The sequence below is a fragment of the Hemicordylus capensis genome, chromosome 3 (assembly GCF_027244095.1).
Source record: "Hemicordylus capensis ecotype Gifberg chromosome 3, rHemCap1.1.pri, whole genome shotgun sequence".
NCBI classification, from domain to species: Eukaryota; Metazoa; Chordata; class Lepidosauria; order Squamata; family Cordylidae; genus Hemicordylus; species Hemicordylus capensis.
The window spans coordinates 134293753-134312063 of NC_069659.1; the positions used below are offsets into that span (position 1 = coordinate 134293753).

Sequence of the window (18311 nt, forward strand, 5' to 3'; positions counted from 1 at the left end):
CCTAACCCACAAAAGAAATGAGCAAGTGGGTGATTTGAAACAAATTTTTCACTTTCCCCTAAACCCTCCCCTCATATCCTATGGGGCTTTTGGGGAAAAGGTTAAAAATCATCTGCTTGCTCATTTCTTTTGTGGGTTGGGTGGTAGGTAGCACCTGTCATGCCCTACCAGACTACCCACTTTGGTGTCCCTAGGAGCTACCTGTGGGGAACAATGGGGTTTTTTGAGTTTCCCCATTGTTCCCCATGGCTGGAACAAGCCACACAGAGTGCATGCACAGAACTTTTGCATTGCAATTTGCAATGCATTTTGCAACCCTGCCTTGAAAAACACTGCAGAAGCGCAAAGTAAAAGGGAAATCTGTCCCTCCCAACACACATTTCAAACACAGTCCAAAAATGGCCAAAAAAGAATAAATGACCCAGAATCCACAGCCAGCCACAGTGCCCGTGCTGCAGTAACATCATTAGCACAAGTTGCTCTCTCATGCACATTTCAAACACACTCCAGAAATGGCCAGAAAAGAATCACTGACCCAGAATCCACTGTCAGTCATGGTGTCCACACATTAATAAGATCATTGGCACAAGTTGCTCTCTCACACAATTATGACTCCATACTTGATTTGTATAATAACAAACCAACCAAGAAAAAGCAAGCCAACTGAAAGCTAGTGCCAAAAAAGTAATCATCAAGGAGAGAATGGGCCTCCAAAATTGTGCTCGAAATATTTCTACTCGAAACAGGGTTGTTTTGTTCCAAGCTCAAAACAGGCCCTTTATTTAAAGGGGAATTTTTTTTCAAGCTTGAAACACACAAAATGGCCTGTTTTGAGTCAAAACATACCTAGTGCATACTCTTCTAGTAAGAGGCAGCATTCTGTGTGACTATATATTTGGCAGTTTATCCTACTGTGGTTCTGTTTTGGCTTAACTTGAATGCTTTGGTAGACAGGTGTGATAAAAGTGAATGAATATTCAGGGGCATGCCTAGGTACTTAAAAGATTTGGGCTCCAGGCCCAGAGCCTTCCATTTGATGATTAAACACAATCATATTCTCCCAAGAATAATTACATAGGCCTTTTAAAGTCTCTAATATTATAATACAGTACCTATGAAGGTGGAGCCACCTAATGGTGCAGTGGGAAAGTAACCTTTCTAGAGAGCAGGAGGTTGTTGGTTCGAATCCCCACTGGTGTGTTTCACAGAATATGGGAAATTCCTATATTGGGCAGCAACAATATTTTTATTTATTTATTATTTATTTATTTTACATTTTATATCCTGCTCTTCCTCCAAGGAGCCCAGAGCGGTGTACTACATACTTAGGTTTCTCTTCACAACAACCCTGTGAAGTAGGTTAGGCTGAGGGAGAGTGACTGGCCCAGAGTCACCCAGCTAGTGTATATATAAGAATATAAGAAGATATAAGAAGAATATAAGAAGATGCTGAAAGGCATCATCTCATGCTGTGTGGGAGATGGCAATGGTAAACCCCTCCTGTATTCTACCAAAGAAAACCACAGGGCTCTGTGGTCGCCAGGAGTCAACACTGACTCAGTGGCACAACTTTACTTTTACTTTATGAAGGTGGAAGCAGCAGAGAGCTAAGTGAGGCTAGGAGCTCTGGCAGTTGCTCTACTGCTTTGCTTCCTTTCTGGAAGAGGTCGTGGAGGTGACTGCTGCACAGCTGGTATAGCAAAAATGTTTCTTAGCCTGTCAGATTTTCTTAGCCTTTGTAACTGAGCATGATCAACTGCAGAGGAGCATGCTCAGTATGAATACAGGAAGCAGCTTTCTTTATTTTTCCTGTCAGGTTTTATTCCTGTTAGGTTTTATCATCTTCAAAATAGGAACAAATCAAATCAAAATGCTACAGAAAAACATCAGATTTTGTTGCTTGTGTTAGCACCCAAATAATTCTTGAAATACAAAGAGGGAAGGACTACAATAGTGTATGTGAACTAAGTACTATGAAATACTTGGAGAGCTGGCAAGAAAAGAGGATGCTCACTCTCTCCACTTGTTGCCAGCACCCTTACCCTGACAGAGCAATGAAAAATCACTGTCTAGAAAACATTACCCATCAGAAGAACGTACCCTGAAACTGTACTGAAATTTGACAGGCTAATGGAAAGTTGTGATCCTAGTCTATCCTAAAACATCACCCATCAGAAAAGCATAGCTTGGTAGGTATTGGAATCTAACAGGGTAATGAAAAATTTCAGTCCTATCCATCATAAAATATTACCCATCAGTAAATGTGAATGGCCACTGGAAAAAACTGAAATCTGACACAGAGGAATTGGAATGTATGGTCCAGTACCTCAGAAAACATTATTCATCAGAAAGGTTATTCCTATTGAATGTGAGCCCTTTGGGGACAGGGATCCATCTTATTTGTTTATTATTTCTCTGTGTAAACCTCCCAGAGCCATTTTTGGAAGGGCGGTATAGAAATCGAATTAGTAGTAGTAGTAGTAATACACCAGACCTGGGATGATGAGATTCTGGGCTCTAAGTAATCCATTGGGGGCCCATGCCCCATGGGCCAGCCCCTAATGACACCCTGTAAATAATCATGCCTCAAATACATTGGTTTTGATGAAAACTGTAGAAAGATGTTTTATTAAGTTTCTGTTCACAGCTCACATACTTGTAATTTTTCTTTTAGGCTGATGATAGATATAGAAAGAATAATCAGGGCTCCCCTGAGGCACAGTCTAAGCAGACAAGCAAAGTGTTGGAGCCACCAGTGCCTTCAAGATCAGAGTCCTTTTCAAATGGAAATTCTGAGCCTGTTCAGCCTTCACTGCAAAAGCCAATGGAACCACAGGTAAAGGCAGAAAATGTAATGGTAAAAGGAATGCAGGTGGGATGCATGGGAGATGATTGTAGAAACTGAATAGCTCTAATAAACATGGACATAAAGGTAGTTCTCTATTGTGAAAAACACTTGTTCAACAGATTTGCGATGATTCATCATTCTCCCCCCCCCCCCCCCAGTCCTGTAATCTTATAAGTTGGGATACTAATGCTGCATTTGCACATACCTTTAAAACAATCTCCTGGTAAAACCTCTCATTCTTGATTCTTCTAAACATATGGAAGATACTTTTTAAAAAAAATTAAAAAGAGGTTTCTATCACCATTCATTTTGCAAGTTTGTAAGAAAATATTGAGGCTTCTACACTTGAGGATAATGATGTATCTGTTTAAGTTCTGGAGAACAGAAGCAGTGAACTAATTTTTTTAATACTTATTTCCCTGGAATTCTTGAAATGACCACTGGCTTAATAGCATGCTGTCTGTGGCAAAATGCTAGTTAGGCTGTAGACTATTGGAACAACTCCCTTCAAGCCCTTTGCATCTTAATTTATTTATTGTTTTATTGTTAAATTTGTGTACCACCTTTCATTAAAACAATCCCAAGGCAGTTCATTAGGCTTCTCTCTTTGCTTCCCCTGAACTTCAGTGCTGCAAAGTTTGTTCAGAGTGCCCTCTCTGGTAATCTCCATCTTGACTTAGTTATTTGGGTAGCATCCACAGTGATGCTAATGGAATGATTCTTTGTGGTTGTTTGCAATGTTCTTCTACATTGGAGGAACCTTCTCAGTAACAAATAAGCATGAGACAGTGCAATGCGTTGCACAATAATTACCTAGTAGATTGTGTTCTACTACTGCTAACACATTGTCCATTTTTGTGACAGGTAGTCTGGAACAGAGCTTACTTTCTTGCACTACATCCTTGAGTGTGCAATAGCACCTTGTGCCTTACACCTTTACATCTGTGCAACAGCATTTACGTTAGTGCAAGACTAATCTAGATGCTACCCCTTAGCTCCTCAACTCTTACCTACTTCTCATCCAGATTCTTTCTCAGACTATTCTCTCCTTTGAATTCTTTCTTCACCTGTTCTCTGGGTTCCCTGTCTTTTTACCAAAACCGTGTCCTGGTCTTCAGCCTGTGTGTAGATGGTTCTAATCCCAGCTACATAAACAACTTCTTTCTGCATAAAAGCTGCACTTCAAATTGCAGTGTTCTGCATATTTAAATGTTTTGTGCCACTAGCCAAATGATTGGAAGCTTTACTGTTTCAAAAACAACAAATTAGGCCAATTTTAGAGATCCAAGCAAGACTGAGGTGCACAGGGTTGGGCATCGTAATCTGCAAGACAGGATAGAACTTTGTGTTGTGGTCAAGGATACACTCCCCCAGAAAGAACAGATTCCTAGCTTGGAAGTGCTCTTGGACCTGGGTCTCACTCTGGTCTCAGGTGTTGGCTGTAGCTAGGAGCGCTTTTTACCAGCTATGATAGATTTGACAACTCCGCTCATTCCTTGAGGAGAACGACCCGAAAACAATGGTACTCCATATAGTATATTTCAGGTTGAAATACTGCAATGCGCGATTTGTAGGGCTGCCTTGGTACATTGTTCAGAAACTTCAGTTAGTTCAAAATGCGGCAACTAGATTGGTCTCTGGGGTATCTTAGAGAGAGACCACATTATGCCTGTTCTTAAATAGTTGCACTGGCTGTTGATATGTTTCTGGGCAAAGTATAAAGTGCTAGTTATTAGCTTTAAAGCCCTGAATAGCTTAGGTGTGGGTTACCTGATAGAGCACCTTTCTTTTACAAGATCCCCATTGTTCACTGAGATCATCAGGAGGGGTCCATCTTAGAGTGCCACCAGTTCATCTGGGGGCAAGGTGGCAACCTGGGTTCAGGCCTTGTCAGTTGTCATCTCTAGGTTGTGGGACATGCAACCTGTGGAGATGAGGATTATCTTCCTTGGAGGCCTTCCGGAGAACCTTCAAGACTATCTTTTAAACCTGGCTTTTAATGATATCTCGTTTGAATGTTAATTTGAATGAGTTTTAATCTGGTGTAAAGGTTTTCTGATTTTAATTGCTTTATTATCTGTGTTTGATTTTAATGTAAACTGCCCTGAGCCACTTATGAAAGGCGGTATATAAATTAAATAAACAAATTACCTCCTTCCATTCTGCGCCGGTATGTGCCGCATACAAAATGGGAATGTCCATTGAACATCATGATGTTCTGCCAGAGTGATCGCTGTACTGCATGCATCCCAAATACTAGTTTAAACCTGTATTTATAGTGTGTATTTGTAGTGAAGGACTTCCTGTACACATCACTAAGGAATGCATCACAAGTGCATGCCAGGAGGACATAAGGACTTGTGTGCTCATGGCATTCTCCTGTTTTAATTGCATGGACTGGTTGGCAGTGGGATGTGAAATATTGTCTAAACCAGCCTATTGATACTTAATTTATTTGTCTGAGCACTTAGATGTGCATACCCACTGTTTTCTGAACTTTGCCAAGTAAAGGACCAAATGGTTGTGGATGTGTGTGTTCATTAGCTGACATACTGTGTAGTGCTCTGTCAGATTTGTAACGAGTGTTTCCAGAGTTGCACAAGAGTACTCTTACAAAACACACAAGAATTGTACAGACACAGTCGTGCGCCAATGGAACTAATGGCTATCTATTGTGCAGTTGTGGCTGTACAATTGTTGCGTGTTGTGCAGGAGCGCTCCTGTACAAATGCTCTGTTATAAGGCTGATGCAGCATTGCACAGTATGTCCTCCACTGTTAGAGATTTGTACTTGTGTTTGGACTATTTTTGAATAGGGATATGCATGAAACAGATTGTGCGTTGCATTCTGAGCTTGGAATACCTTGCAAAACACATGGAATGTTTTTGTCCGAACAACTATTCAAGCCAGTTGTTCCAACAGAGTGACCCCTTCCTGAGCTGGAATGTTCAGAGCACCATTTTTAATTCCAAAATGGCACTCGGAACATTTTGATTCTAAACAGGGCTGTTTCAAGCTCGGAACAGGCCCTTGATTTGAAGGGTGTTCTGTTCCAAGCTCAGAACCCCGTTTTGAGGCGGTACATTCTACGATTGGAAGATTCTGCATATCCCTACTTCTGAAATCTGAACTTAAGGAAGAAATTGATGTGGTATTGAAGCATTAACACTTTGCAAAATGTTAAAGCATTAACAAAGGACAAAATGTTGCAGTTGTGTATTTAATTTTTCCAATGTTGTGTACAATCTGTTGTTTCAAATAGTACAAGCAAAAGGCCATTTCATTCAGCAAAAGGACTGGCATGAAAGGTTCTTGTAGGGCACACAGTGTAAATTCTATGTGCAACATTGACTTACTGCTATGCTTCCATAATGTTCATGGTCATATTTTCTGTGCAGTGTCTGTGTATATATTATAAATAGCCTTTGGTACATACAATATGCATATATTGTATGTGCATGTGTGATTGGGAATATATATATACACGCGCCAATGTGCATATATATAAATTCATTGACTAGAAAAGTAAAGGATGTCTTATTCTTCATATAATCGTCACTCATAATTCCTTAAAAGTCACTCCATAATCTGAAGACACCAGCAAATTGTTTTGAAGCTAACATATTGGCCAATATATTTAATTTGATTTCCCTCCTAATTTGATACTTCCTTTCAAAATGTTCATCTGGTGTAAGGCCCATTTGGAGGCCATGAAGCTGTGGATTTGGCTGAGCAGTGCAGCAAGTCCAGAGGATGGTATTTGCTCTCATTACTTCTCATTAATGTGTGTGTTCAGAGAGTATGCCTCACAAAATGCCTGCATTCACAGTATTTTATATTCTCTGGGTACCTTCCTTGCTTTGAGCCCATTGAGTTCACCATGTGCTTGCATTGTGTCATAGCCAAATTGTGCTTATCCTGCCACCTAAACCCCTCTTGCCTTTATTCTTTGTGTGTGTTGTGAGGAGAAAAAAAAGCCAGTTGTACAGAACGCATTGAATGTTCTATGTTTTGTTTTTTTGTAAGGTACAGTGGTCCCATCTGGCATCTCTCAAGAACAATGTTTCCCCTGTCTCGCGGTCCCATTCCTTCAGTGACCCTTCTCCCAAATTTGCACATCACCATCTTCGTTCTCAGGACCCATATCCACCTTCACGCAGTGAAGTGCTAAGTCAGAGTTCTGACTCTAAGTCTGAGGTACCTGACCCCACCCAAAAGGCTTGGGCTAGATCAGACAGTGACGAGGTGCCTCCAAGGGTAAGAAGTAGCAAGACAGAAGTTTGACTTTTTAAACAAAAAAGAACACAAGGCATGTGCCAGGTTTTTAACTAGTGAATGCACACGCTAGAATGACACTGGTGTCTGAAACAGTACTTTGGGCAAGGAAATTGCCCCCCCCCTTAGCCAAGTTGTTACAGGAATTGCAGCCTTTATTTAAAATTAGAGAATATTTATGGGCTCTGACAATTGCACAGGGATACAGTATTTATTATTGAAAGTCAAGCAATTAATCAGGAAACAATTAATAAACATTCATAGCTGACAGGGGTTTTTTGCCTCTGACTGGCAAAACAATCTTAAAAGATCAGACGCTATATTAAGATATAACTGACCAAAACACCAAAATATGTGTGCTTGCTTGATTTACTTCTTTCAAATATCTTGCTTTCTCCCAGTCTTTGCCTTCTACTGATCCATTACTAGGCATTTGTTAGCTCCTTAGAGCTTAATTTTCTAAATTCCCACGCTATTACAGCAAATTGCTTTATGCATCCCTTGCTTCAAAGTTCTGTGTTCTTTTAAGCTGTTGTGGTAGTCTGTAAGTGGGTATATGTGTTTGTGTACTAGCTACCTAATAAACTCTGTTCTTTTCAACATCTTAGATGCGGTCCAACTGAGCTTATTGGCTTTCTAGTTGGTGAACTTTTATACAATGGAAATATTTTGGCTAAAAATGATTTTTTTAAAGAAAGAGAAAGAATAACAAAATGCACCCTGTGGCAGCACAAGCTTAGTTTTTGCCACAATAAGTTATTTTAATTGTTGCTTTTTCTATATAAGGTACCTGTGAGAACAACATCCAGATCACCCGTGCTATCTCGCCGAGATTCTCCACTGCAGGGCAGTGGACAGCAAAATAATCAAGCAGGACAAAGAAACTCCACAAGGTTTGTACAACAGCAACAAATTAGCTACCTTAGAGAGCGCCTTCTTCTGTATGATCCCCATTGCTTGTTGAGGTCATCTGGAGAGGTCCATCTCCAGTTAATACCAGTATGTCTGGTGGTGACTGGGAACCGGGGCTTTTCTGTAGCTGCTCCTGGCCTAAGAAATGCACTCTCGGCAGATATCCACAGTTTAGGCTCGCTGTCGGCCTTTAAGACAGCCCTAAAAACTTATTTGTTTGGCCTGACCTTCCAAGGTTTGTAAAGCTTTTTTAAAAAGTATTTTAATTGGTTTTAAATGGTTTTAATCAGGGGTGTAGCAAGGTTGGATTGGGCCCAGAGACGAGATTTTAAAATCCCCCCCCCCCAAAGTCCAGGGCCTCCACATACCCCAGGCCCCCAAGGATTTAAGTCTGATATTTCAAAACAAGTATGCTGCCTGGAAACACATTTCACTGAATACACACATGCACACTTCACAATATGTAGTGATATACATTGAATACTATATATTTGTGCTACTTCTAATGCCTAGAACACACTAGAAACACTAATTATTAAGATGGGCCCCTTGCTGCAGATTAGCAAAGGAGACTTTCAACCATGCAGTGTGAGCCTTTGTATGTTTTCTCAGAATTCTGAACAAATTCAGTAAAGTTTGATTCCAGTAGGTTTTTTACAGGGGACTTTTAAAGCCCTTTAACACACATCTCCTCTGGAATGGAGGTGCTGCATTCACATGTTGGCCAGATTTACCCTGAAGTCCCTGCGAGTTATTGGGGAGAAGTTCACATGCAATTCAGGTTTTTCACTGCTCGTTAGAGTGTAGCCTGATTTCTATCCAGAGTAAAAAAAAAAACCCACTATTTTGCATTGGTTCTTTGGGACAACTTCAGTTTCGTAGTAAAGCCTGCCAGTAAATTTGCAGTAAAGCCTGCTGTGTGTAAAAGTCCCAGGTAAGTGTGTGGAGAATTGTAACCTCAGGCATCAAACATTTAGCTGGAAGTAAAGGACTTACTAGCAAGGAAAGCATGTCTACTTAAAAATAAACTCCATTGCATTCAGCTGTCTGAGATCCTTCCCTGGTAAGTGCGTACAAGATTGCAGATGCTAAGGGATGTAAACAAGACCAAACTAATTTGTGCTCCCAGCATATTTTGCTCCCTATAGGAGACCAGTAAGTCCCACTGAAGCAAGGAAGATAGGTGGGGAGAAATAGAGAAAAGAGCAAGAATAAGCACCATTCCTCAGGAGAAAAAGAGGTGGGAAGAGAATGAAGAATCTGCCTCTTCTTGGAAAAATTTTAAGATAGATGAGACATGCCAAGGCTCAAGGAGCTCCTGAAGTTACGCCCTAGTCTGTCCTAAATGTCATTCTCCCTGCTCCCCAATGTGGAAGTAGGGCTGGTTGTGGTCTCTCACTATGCTGAGATTAAAACCACTCTCTGCAGGTGCTCAGAAGCAGGGTCATCCCTAGTGGGGTGTGGGGCTGGGGGGCAAATCAGCATGTGCAGGGCCTCCTTAACATTTCATATCATTACAGAATCATACTGACTGATGACATACAGTTTAAATAGTGTGAGTGAGGTTTTTGGACATGTCCAACCAGCCTGGCTGCAGAGAATTGGGTCTCCAGAGAATTGTGGTGGGTAAGGCCAGCCAGCTCTGGCCACTCTGCCTGCTTGCCTCCTTCCTTCGGCGCACAAGTTCAGGCTTCAGGGAGGCCTGCACGGAGGCCTTGCTGGAAGCCCCGCCCACCCACTGATCAGCTGAGAGGTGGGAAGAGAAGTAGGTCTAGCAGCTTGCAGGCTGCTTAGATTGCCGGCCAGGAGGGCAAGCAAGAGAGAGGGTGAACAGGGCAGGGGGGACTGGCTGAGTGAGGGGCCTTGGGGCTGGGCGGGTGGGCAATGGGGAGTAATGTGACATGTCTCTGGAGGGCCCTCCAGGCAGTGGGGGCCGCCAGACAACTATCTCCCCAACTATCTGTGCGGCCATGGATGGTCTTTCTATACTCTGTGTGCCACACACAACACTATCTATAGCTCTGTGGTGCACACACAGAAGCTAGATAAATTTAACTCCCCCCCCCAAATAAAGAAGCAGGCTTTAATGGGACACGGGGTTGGAGGGGAGCAACTGCGAGCAACAATGGGGCTAGTCTAAGGGAAGGGAAGTCAAAGGGCAGTCTCTAATGCAAATCCACCCCTCCTGCCCTACAATAGTGCCACTACCCACCTAATCCCATCCCCAAACTAGGTGCTATTTAAAGAAGTTTAACCTGTTACTTGACCAAGAAGGGTGGGCTCACCTATCTGGCATCTTCGGCTGGCGGCTTCCACTGGTGTCTTCAGCTGGAGTCTGCCAGGTGTTGCTCTCATAGTCACTCTTGGGCCGTGCAGAAACAGTCAACAGCTGTGGGGAGGGCAGGCAGGCACCAGTTAGGCACCCACTTACCCAAACAGTCATAAAATAAAATAAAATAAAAAATCCGGGAAACAGAGGGAGCCTGTCACTGGCAGGCTGGGCACCAGACAATACACCAGCCTGCAAATACCCCCTCCCCGCCCCCCAAAATGCAACAGTCCAAGCCATGGGCTACTGCTGGTACAATTTCAAAATAATTACAGGCACGGGGGACAACTCTGCACTGCACCACAGATATTAAAGCCATTGTGGTCTGGCTACAAGCAAGAATTAGAAGTCCGAAGAAGAAAAAATTCCAAGCAGCACTCAGTTAAAGCCAGAGGCGTAACTAGGGAAAACAGCGCCCGGGGCAAGCACTGAAATTGCGCCCCCCCGCCGCGCCCCCCCCGCCGCGTCCCCAACATACATCTAACTGACACACATGTTTCAGAAAACTTTTATTTAAAAAAATTAAAAAATTACAAAAATTACCAAAAATTTCAAAATGCACTACATACTTAGGTTTTTCCTCACAACAACCCTGTGAAGTTGGCTTGTATCTCAAACATCAGAATTATGATGCAATGATGATTATTATGATTATGATGCCCCTCCCTCATGCCCTGGTTCTGACGCCCTGGTTCTGTTCCCAACTTTCCCTTGTGAGTGACTGTATTTTAACAAAATGAAAACCAAGGACTCCAAAGTAATTCGAGGGACTAGGGTGATAGTGCTAAAGACTCCTTATTCTCCCGCTGTTAAAGAAAGACTCCCCTTTTCCAAAACCGCGCGCTATTTACACCAGAAAAGGTTTCAAATGGAGGGGGAAGCATTTATGCATTTATGCTTTGTTTTATGTTACGATTTCAAAGTTAGAAAAACTATAAAAGGGCCATTTTAGAGAAGATATGCACTGCCTTAGTTGCAAAGCGATAATATACACCTTTGCTATTTAAATTGGTTGGAGAGTATTTATGACAATAAAAAATGAAATGGCATTTCAGATGCAACATTGGTTGCCTAAGACCACTCAGATTTAACTAATCTTCATCACATTGACAAAAAGAGCAATTAAAATTAAAATCCATGACTAAAACCAAACCACTTTGGGGGTGTTTTTAATGAAAGGTGGTATATAAATTTAACAATAAATGTTTAGAAGTATATACTTTCACCCCCTGCCCAACCTACAGTTAATTCCAGCTTATTTTCAAAGGGCTTCAAGTTTTATTTACAAATTGCTTGGCAGCACCAATGTTTAAGTAATCGCTAATTGCTCCTAATGATAGTTTTACTTATTGTTAAATTTATATACCACCTTTCATTAAAACATTCTCTGTTCATCTGATTTTCAGTCTGGTTAATTAAATCGGTGGAGGTTTAGACTTTCCTGATGGGCTGAAACAGCTAATAGCAATAGCAATAGCAATAGCACTTACATTTATATACCGCTCTATAGCTGGAGCTCTCTAAGCGGTTTACAATGATTTAGCATATTGCCCCCAACATTCTGGGTACTCATTTAATCCATTTTGATGATGACATATAATTAAATTAGCTTGCATTACATAGTGAAAAAGTCCAGGAAGGGAGAGATGGGGGGATGTGGAACCCAAGGTTCCACATCCCCCCCATCTCCCCCTCCCTGAACCTTTTCAGTTAAAACGTGGTTAGATTATAGGGGAGGAAGGACTTGAATGAGCAAAAAGGGGAACTGGTTCGGGCATTCAGGAAGTTGTTCAGAAGAGGGAGTTGTTCAGGAAGTTTGCTCTGGTGCGTGCCCTCCTCTCAACGCATGCGCGACTGGCGGCGGGGCGCGCCGGGGAGTGAAAGTCAGAGACTTGGACTACGAAGACACCGCGGCGCCCAGTGCTGGATGAGCAATGCCAATGGGGGGGGGCACACCGGGGGAGGGGGACTGCTCTGCAAAAAATAAAAAATAAAATAAAATATTATTTTTTCCCGGCAAATCGGCGGGGGCACTTTTGGCGCCCCCTGCCAGATGGTGCCCGGGGCATGTGCCCCCCTGCCCCCCTATAGTTACGCCTATGGTTAAAGCCACTGGGGCTTTAATTTTTAAAGCAGTTGTTGGCACTGCACATAGAGAAACAGATAAGCCCAGCAGGCACTCTCTGTCTCTCTCTCCACTCACTGGGCCAGGGAGGCAGGCCCAGACCACCACCCCAGTCTCTGCTCTCAATGCTGATGCAGTCTCTCTCTGTTTCGTCTGTCCTGAGGCACAAGTGTTTCTCTGACTCCAAGCAGTTCCTTAAATATCTTTTGAAAATCTCTCCTTTTAGCCTCTACGCTTACTGCTCCCTCCCCCCAGCCAATGGGGGCACAGTTGGCCATGGCAACACTTGATTTGAATAAGTCATCCAAGAAGCAAGGAGACCTCAAGCCAATTGGAAGCCAGTGCCAGAAAACCAATCACCAAAGGGGAAAAACAAAACACGACTCAAATGGCACTCAAATAGATTCAAGCTTGAATCCAGGTCAATTCGATTCAAACTCAAATCAGGCCCTTTATTCTAGGGGTGAGTCAATTTGAGTTTGAATCACTAGAATCACCTCAATTCAAGCTCAAATCGATTTGCACATCTCTAGTCACTACATTCTATCTTTTCTGTGTCATTCATTCATAGTAACCGCACATGGTCAGATTTATATTGAATTGCACATTCCTTCTAAGATATGTGTGTGCTCACACATTTTCTGATGTCCGCTCAGTTAATTTTAGATCCCGCTCAGGTTGAATCAGGAAGGCCCTACTCGGAATGCATGTGCGCGCACACTGCCTTGATACTGCGGCCCAGAACAAAACTCATTCCTCACACAGATGAACAAAATTAGTGAGAACACTGACACACACACCCCACCCCCATGATGATAAACTGATATTCTTTAAGGTGTGCTTAAGCATATCTTTAATTGCATGAAGTCTTGCCACTGGGGAATGTTAGCAAAAAATTGATGACTGTCACATCATACATGATTATATAAATTTATCCTTATTTGTCTAAACACCATAAACCATTTTTATACATACTAGTTTTAACTACTTAAATTATATAATGCTGACATTTGTTGACAGCTTAATGCTTAATTGATATTGATGTTGGCATTCTTTACTTAATGCCTGTGTAAAAGCTAGAAAAACATTTGGTGACATGCTGTTAGTATTCTGGGCACCTTCTATAACACAGAGAGCATTACATGACTTTTAATCAGAAGGAATCTCACAGGACAGGATCAGGAATGGCTTTAATGTAGATAATGCAAGATTGATAGTGAATTTGCCTTACACCCTGTTTGTATTTTAATATAAGTAATTGCTAGACTTGTGAAAATACTTCAGTTCATAATATTCAGTGCTGAGAATTCCACTTTTGGCTGAATCATTACCTTGTGTGTTTAATGGGAGACATCTCAAAAATAGACTACATTCTTGGAATGATTCTTCGACATGGTCTCTGTCTTCTACACAAATGGTCTATGTGCAGAGACCTCGTCGGAATCTAACAAGCTCAATTCTCCTGCTTTGGGCAGGAACCCCATCTCCAGCCTCTATATGCGGCTGCGCCACTCCTCATCCCCTCAGTCTTTCTTCATCTGCGCTTCAGTGAACATCATGGAGTCTGCAGCCCAGCAATGAGTAATATCCAGCTATCCCCTAGTTTTTCTCCCTGCTTCTTTGTTTTTCCTTTCTTATTCTTTCTTTATTTCTTTGCGTAGTAGCGTTTTTCATTCTTGCATTTTGTTTTTTGTGGGTTCCCCCCCTACTTTGGAGCTCTGGTCCTGGCTGGCCTTCTGCATTTGCTGGGGCTCGTAAAAATAGGGCTTCTTGCCTGCGCGCAACCCTGTAGGATCTGGCTCTCTGTTCTTCCGAAGCTTAGTCGCTGAAGCGGTCAGTGAAGATGGCTTCGTTGATACAATCAGAGTGTGCAGTGTCTGCTCCTGTGGAGACTGAAAACCCATTCTCGATACTGGTTTCTACGTGCTCTGCCGCTTAACCATTGGTGACGTCGAGTGAGCCCACACACTTGGAAGATCCTCCTCAGTGCCCGGTGCCTGCGGTACCTAAGTCCTCCATGGATCCCTTGGGATCAGTACCGAAGTTGAAAAAGAAGAAGCTAAAGTTGCATCAAGACTTGCCAGAGGGTTGTCATCTTCTTCCTATACCCAAGAACAAGGCAGAAGAGGTTCCTGCATTGGAGGCCCATGTGACCAAGAAGACTAAAGTGGCTTCGGATCGTGCCATGAAAAAATCATCAGTATCGACGTGGCCTAGCTGCTGGAATCATTCGACGTAGCCCACAATTGAACCCGGTCGAATAGAGAACTTTTGGTGGTGACAGAGGAGCCAGGATATCAGAGAAGGCGTATTCTCCAACCAGGCCTACAGCGAATGCTGCATAGCTGCCTTGGCGACGGTCAACCCCTCAGGGCCAACAAGAGCGCGTTCCCCTTAGAGACTGTGGTACCCGTTGGGAATCAGAAGAACCCTCCTCAACCTACAGACAGGACCATTCCTGGGACTGCTGCGACCTATCTTATCCAGATCAGTACCGGACGGCAGACTATTACTACTCCTTAAGTGCTGTTAAACCTTCATACGGCGCGTGGCGCTGGGCCTCTGGATTGTGCAATTGGTACCAGATGGACTACCAGACCAACTATGCTCATCCCCGCTATGAGTCCCGCTACTCAGAGGATCCCGCGTATGGGAAGTCCTTGACGATGATGGATTGGTGAGAACCCCCCTCACATTCAGAAGAGAGGCAATGTTTCTGCTCACAGCAACGCTCCCCTAGGGACCGTGCAGAGCATCGCAAACTGCCCACTTCAGTTCCGGTGATACCTCAGGCTGCCTTGCCTGCCAAAGAGCCACCAACATGACTTTCAGTTTCGGTAGCAAGCCAGGCTCCCCTTTGGGTTCGACACCTGTGACACAGGAGCCTTTGGCTCTGCTGGAGCCCGAATATGAGCGTGATGCTAGCTCACAGGACTCTGAGGTTGTTTATCTGGGATCGTCCCTGCTCAATATCCAGTCAGACCTGACGCCGGTCTTCCCATCGGAGGACCTCAAACAGTACACAGCATATGTGACGTGAATGGCTTCAGCTCTGGGCATGAACCTGGGTAACCAACAGAAGGGAGAGCTGGACATGTTGTTCAGCCTTATTGATTCCGAGGCCAAGATACCGGCCGTTTTTCCACTGAGCCTGGCATTGTTAAGTCATCTGGGGTCACTGGAAGAAACTGACAACGCTTTCCCAGCCTAACAGGCATCTTGAAAATTTCTATAGGGTGCAATTGGATGATGAGACATCATTTTTGAAGAACCACTCCACCCAAAATTTGATCGTCGTGGAGGTGTCCCTGCAAAAGACCAAAGGCCACAGCCAGTCGGCACCAAGTGACAAAGAGGGCAGATAGTTGGACTCTTTCGGGAAGCGACTCTACTCCGCCTCAGCCCTACGTTTGAGGGTGGCCAGTATAACCATTTGTGTGTGTGTGTGGGAGAAGTTAAGTCACTTTCTGGATCTTCTCCCACAGGACAAGAGGGATCCAGCCAATCATTTGCCCGTGAGGCCATTCAGGTGATGAAGCAGAGCTCTATTCGGCCCGGCATTCGGTAGAATGCATGGCTAAGGTGATGGCCACATTAGTGATGCTCAGATGACATGCTTGGTTGCGGTCAGCGGGACTGCAGTATCGGGCCTGGGCTAGGGTCGAGGACCTGCCCTTCGAAGGCTCTAACCTCTTCTCTGAACAGACTGGTGATACGCTCCAGAAGTTGAAGAGTACAGTATGCTCCATGTCATATGCTTCACCAACGAGCAAGACTCAGAGGACTGCCAAGTGGTCACTTTATCAACCACGGAAGGCCCCTTCCCAGCAACACTCGCCTTTGGAATGGTCCTTTTGTGGCAACAAGTTCTAACCAAGATACAAGTCGGGTGGCTAGCCCAGTAAGCTGGCCTTTCAGAAACAATGCCCGGATATCCCCCAGAAGAAACAATGACTCGAGGCGCTTCAGGACTCGCCTGGCCCCATTCTTGGTGAGATGGGACAAAGTGACTACGGACCAGTGGGTCCTCACAATTATATGTCTGGGCTATGTCCTAGAGTTTTGCAGGACACGGCTGCTGTCCAGGATTGTAGTGATTCCTTGCACCCTGGAGTTGGATCAAGAGGTCGCTGCTCTCCTTGAAAAGGATGTGATTGAGAAAGTCGCCCACTCCAACAGCCCAGGGTTCAGTTCCCGGTACTTTCTTGTGCCAAAGCCAGACAGTGGTCAGCACCCTATACTAGAGCTCAGGGCTCTGAACAAACATTTAGTCTACAAAAGGTTCTGAATGCTCTTGGTACCGACCATTATGACCATCCTGGACAAAAACATGTGGATGGTCTCTCTGGACTTAAAGATGTGTACTATCACATTTCAATACTCCTTCAGCATCAACACTTCCTGCAGTTTCAGATCGGGGGGATCCCCTATCAATTCAAGGCCTTGCCGTTCAGCCTCACAATTGCACTGAGGGTCTCTCCGAATGTCTGACCCCGATGGTGGTGGTCTTGCAGGAGCAAGGTTTGCAGGTGTTGCTGTATTTAGATGATTGGCTCATCGTGGCGATGTCATGGCTCAGACTGCTGACTCAGAAGAGTCAGAGGAGGAACAGGAGGATTCACCTGCTAGTGAGGGCTCAGAGGCACAGCAACAGGATTTGGCAGGGAGACCAGACTCTGGAGCTGAGGAATCAGAACAGCTGTCAGACATGAATCCTGATCAGGAGCAGGCTGAGGAGGAGGAGGAGGCTGGGATTTCACCTGTCTTGAGAAGACGTCTCAAGAGGAAAGCTCAGTGGGAGACACGCAGGCACGGGAGATCACGAGAGGAAGCAGAAGTGCTGATTCAGGGAAGCCTGATTGGCTGCTGGTTCTCTTGAGCCATATATCAAGCAGTCTGTGATTTCCACCGATGCTGTTAACATTTTCGCTGACCACGGACCATGTTTTATTTTGAATGCTCAACTTTTTCCAAGTTCCAGTTTGCCCTTGTTCTTCTGTTTCCTGCTCTGTGTTCTTGTTCCATTAATTCCTTGCTCTGGTGTTCTTTGTTCTTTTTCATTTCTTGCTCAGTTGTTTTCTTTTCAGTTATTACTCAGTTATTGTTAGATGGGGGTACCTAGTTCAGTTCAGGGGACTTGATTCATTTACTATTTTTTGGTGAGCCTTTTTGTTTTCCTTCGTGCAGCATCACTGCTACTTTCTGTTAACTCACAGGGGGAGTGCTTAAGGGGGTTGTAAATCGTGTTGGGTTAGCCGAGCTAACAGATTTACGACAGGCGAGCACTGGATGGTTCTGGACGCTCTCGGGATCGTGGTGGATACTCTGCAGGAGCTGGGTTTCCAGATAAACTTCAAAAAGTCTGTTGGAACCCACCCGTTGAATTCAGTTTATTGGACTGATATTCGACACAACCTTGGAAAAGGTCTTCCTTCCGATGAGCTGTATAGTTACTCTCCAGAGGCTTGCAGCTGTTTTCCTAGCTGGTGGCCCACAGACTATGTATTCCATATAGCTCCTGTTAACATTGAGTACATACGTTCTACCTCAAGCGTGTCTTTATATGCACGTCATTCAGAGATGGTTTTTAGACCTGTTCGATCCCCTTTGGGATCTGGGCCATCCAGAGCGCACATTTCCTCCTTGGGTATGGGCAATGGCTGAGTAGTGGATGGAGTTTCGGCACTTGAGTTTCGGTACTCCCTTTCAAGCCCCTCGTACCCGCTGAATGGTCACAACAGACTCATTGGAGCTCGGTTGGGGAGCATGCCTGGAAGGGCTTCATCTGAGTGGACACTGGTCCCCCAAGGAGAGGACTCGG

General features: G+C 44.0%; 1 protein-coding gene across 4 annotated transcripts in view; it reads left to right on the forward strand.

Moving 5' to 3' along the window:
• The window catches only part of MAP4K4 (mitogen-activated protein kinase kinase kinase kinase 4), a 231311-nt gene that overhangs the window by 179119 nt on the left and 33881 nt on the right, over positions 1-18311 (forward strand). For 2 of the 4 annotated variants that reach the window (XM_053306630.1, XM_053306631.1), the window contains exons 16-18: positions 2675-2836; positions 6876-7106; positions 7911-8017. In XM_053306630.1, coding sequence (XP_053162605.1) covers positions 2675-2836; positions 6876-7106; positions 7911-8017 — 500 coding nt within the window. The remainder of the gene's footprint in view (positions 1-2674; positions 2837-6875; positions 7107-7910; positions 8018-18311) is intronic. The other 2 variants (XM_053306632.1, XM_053306633.1) reach the window with 1 other exon arrangement.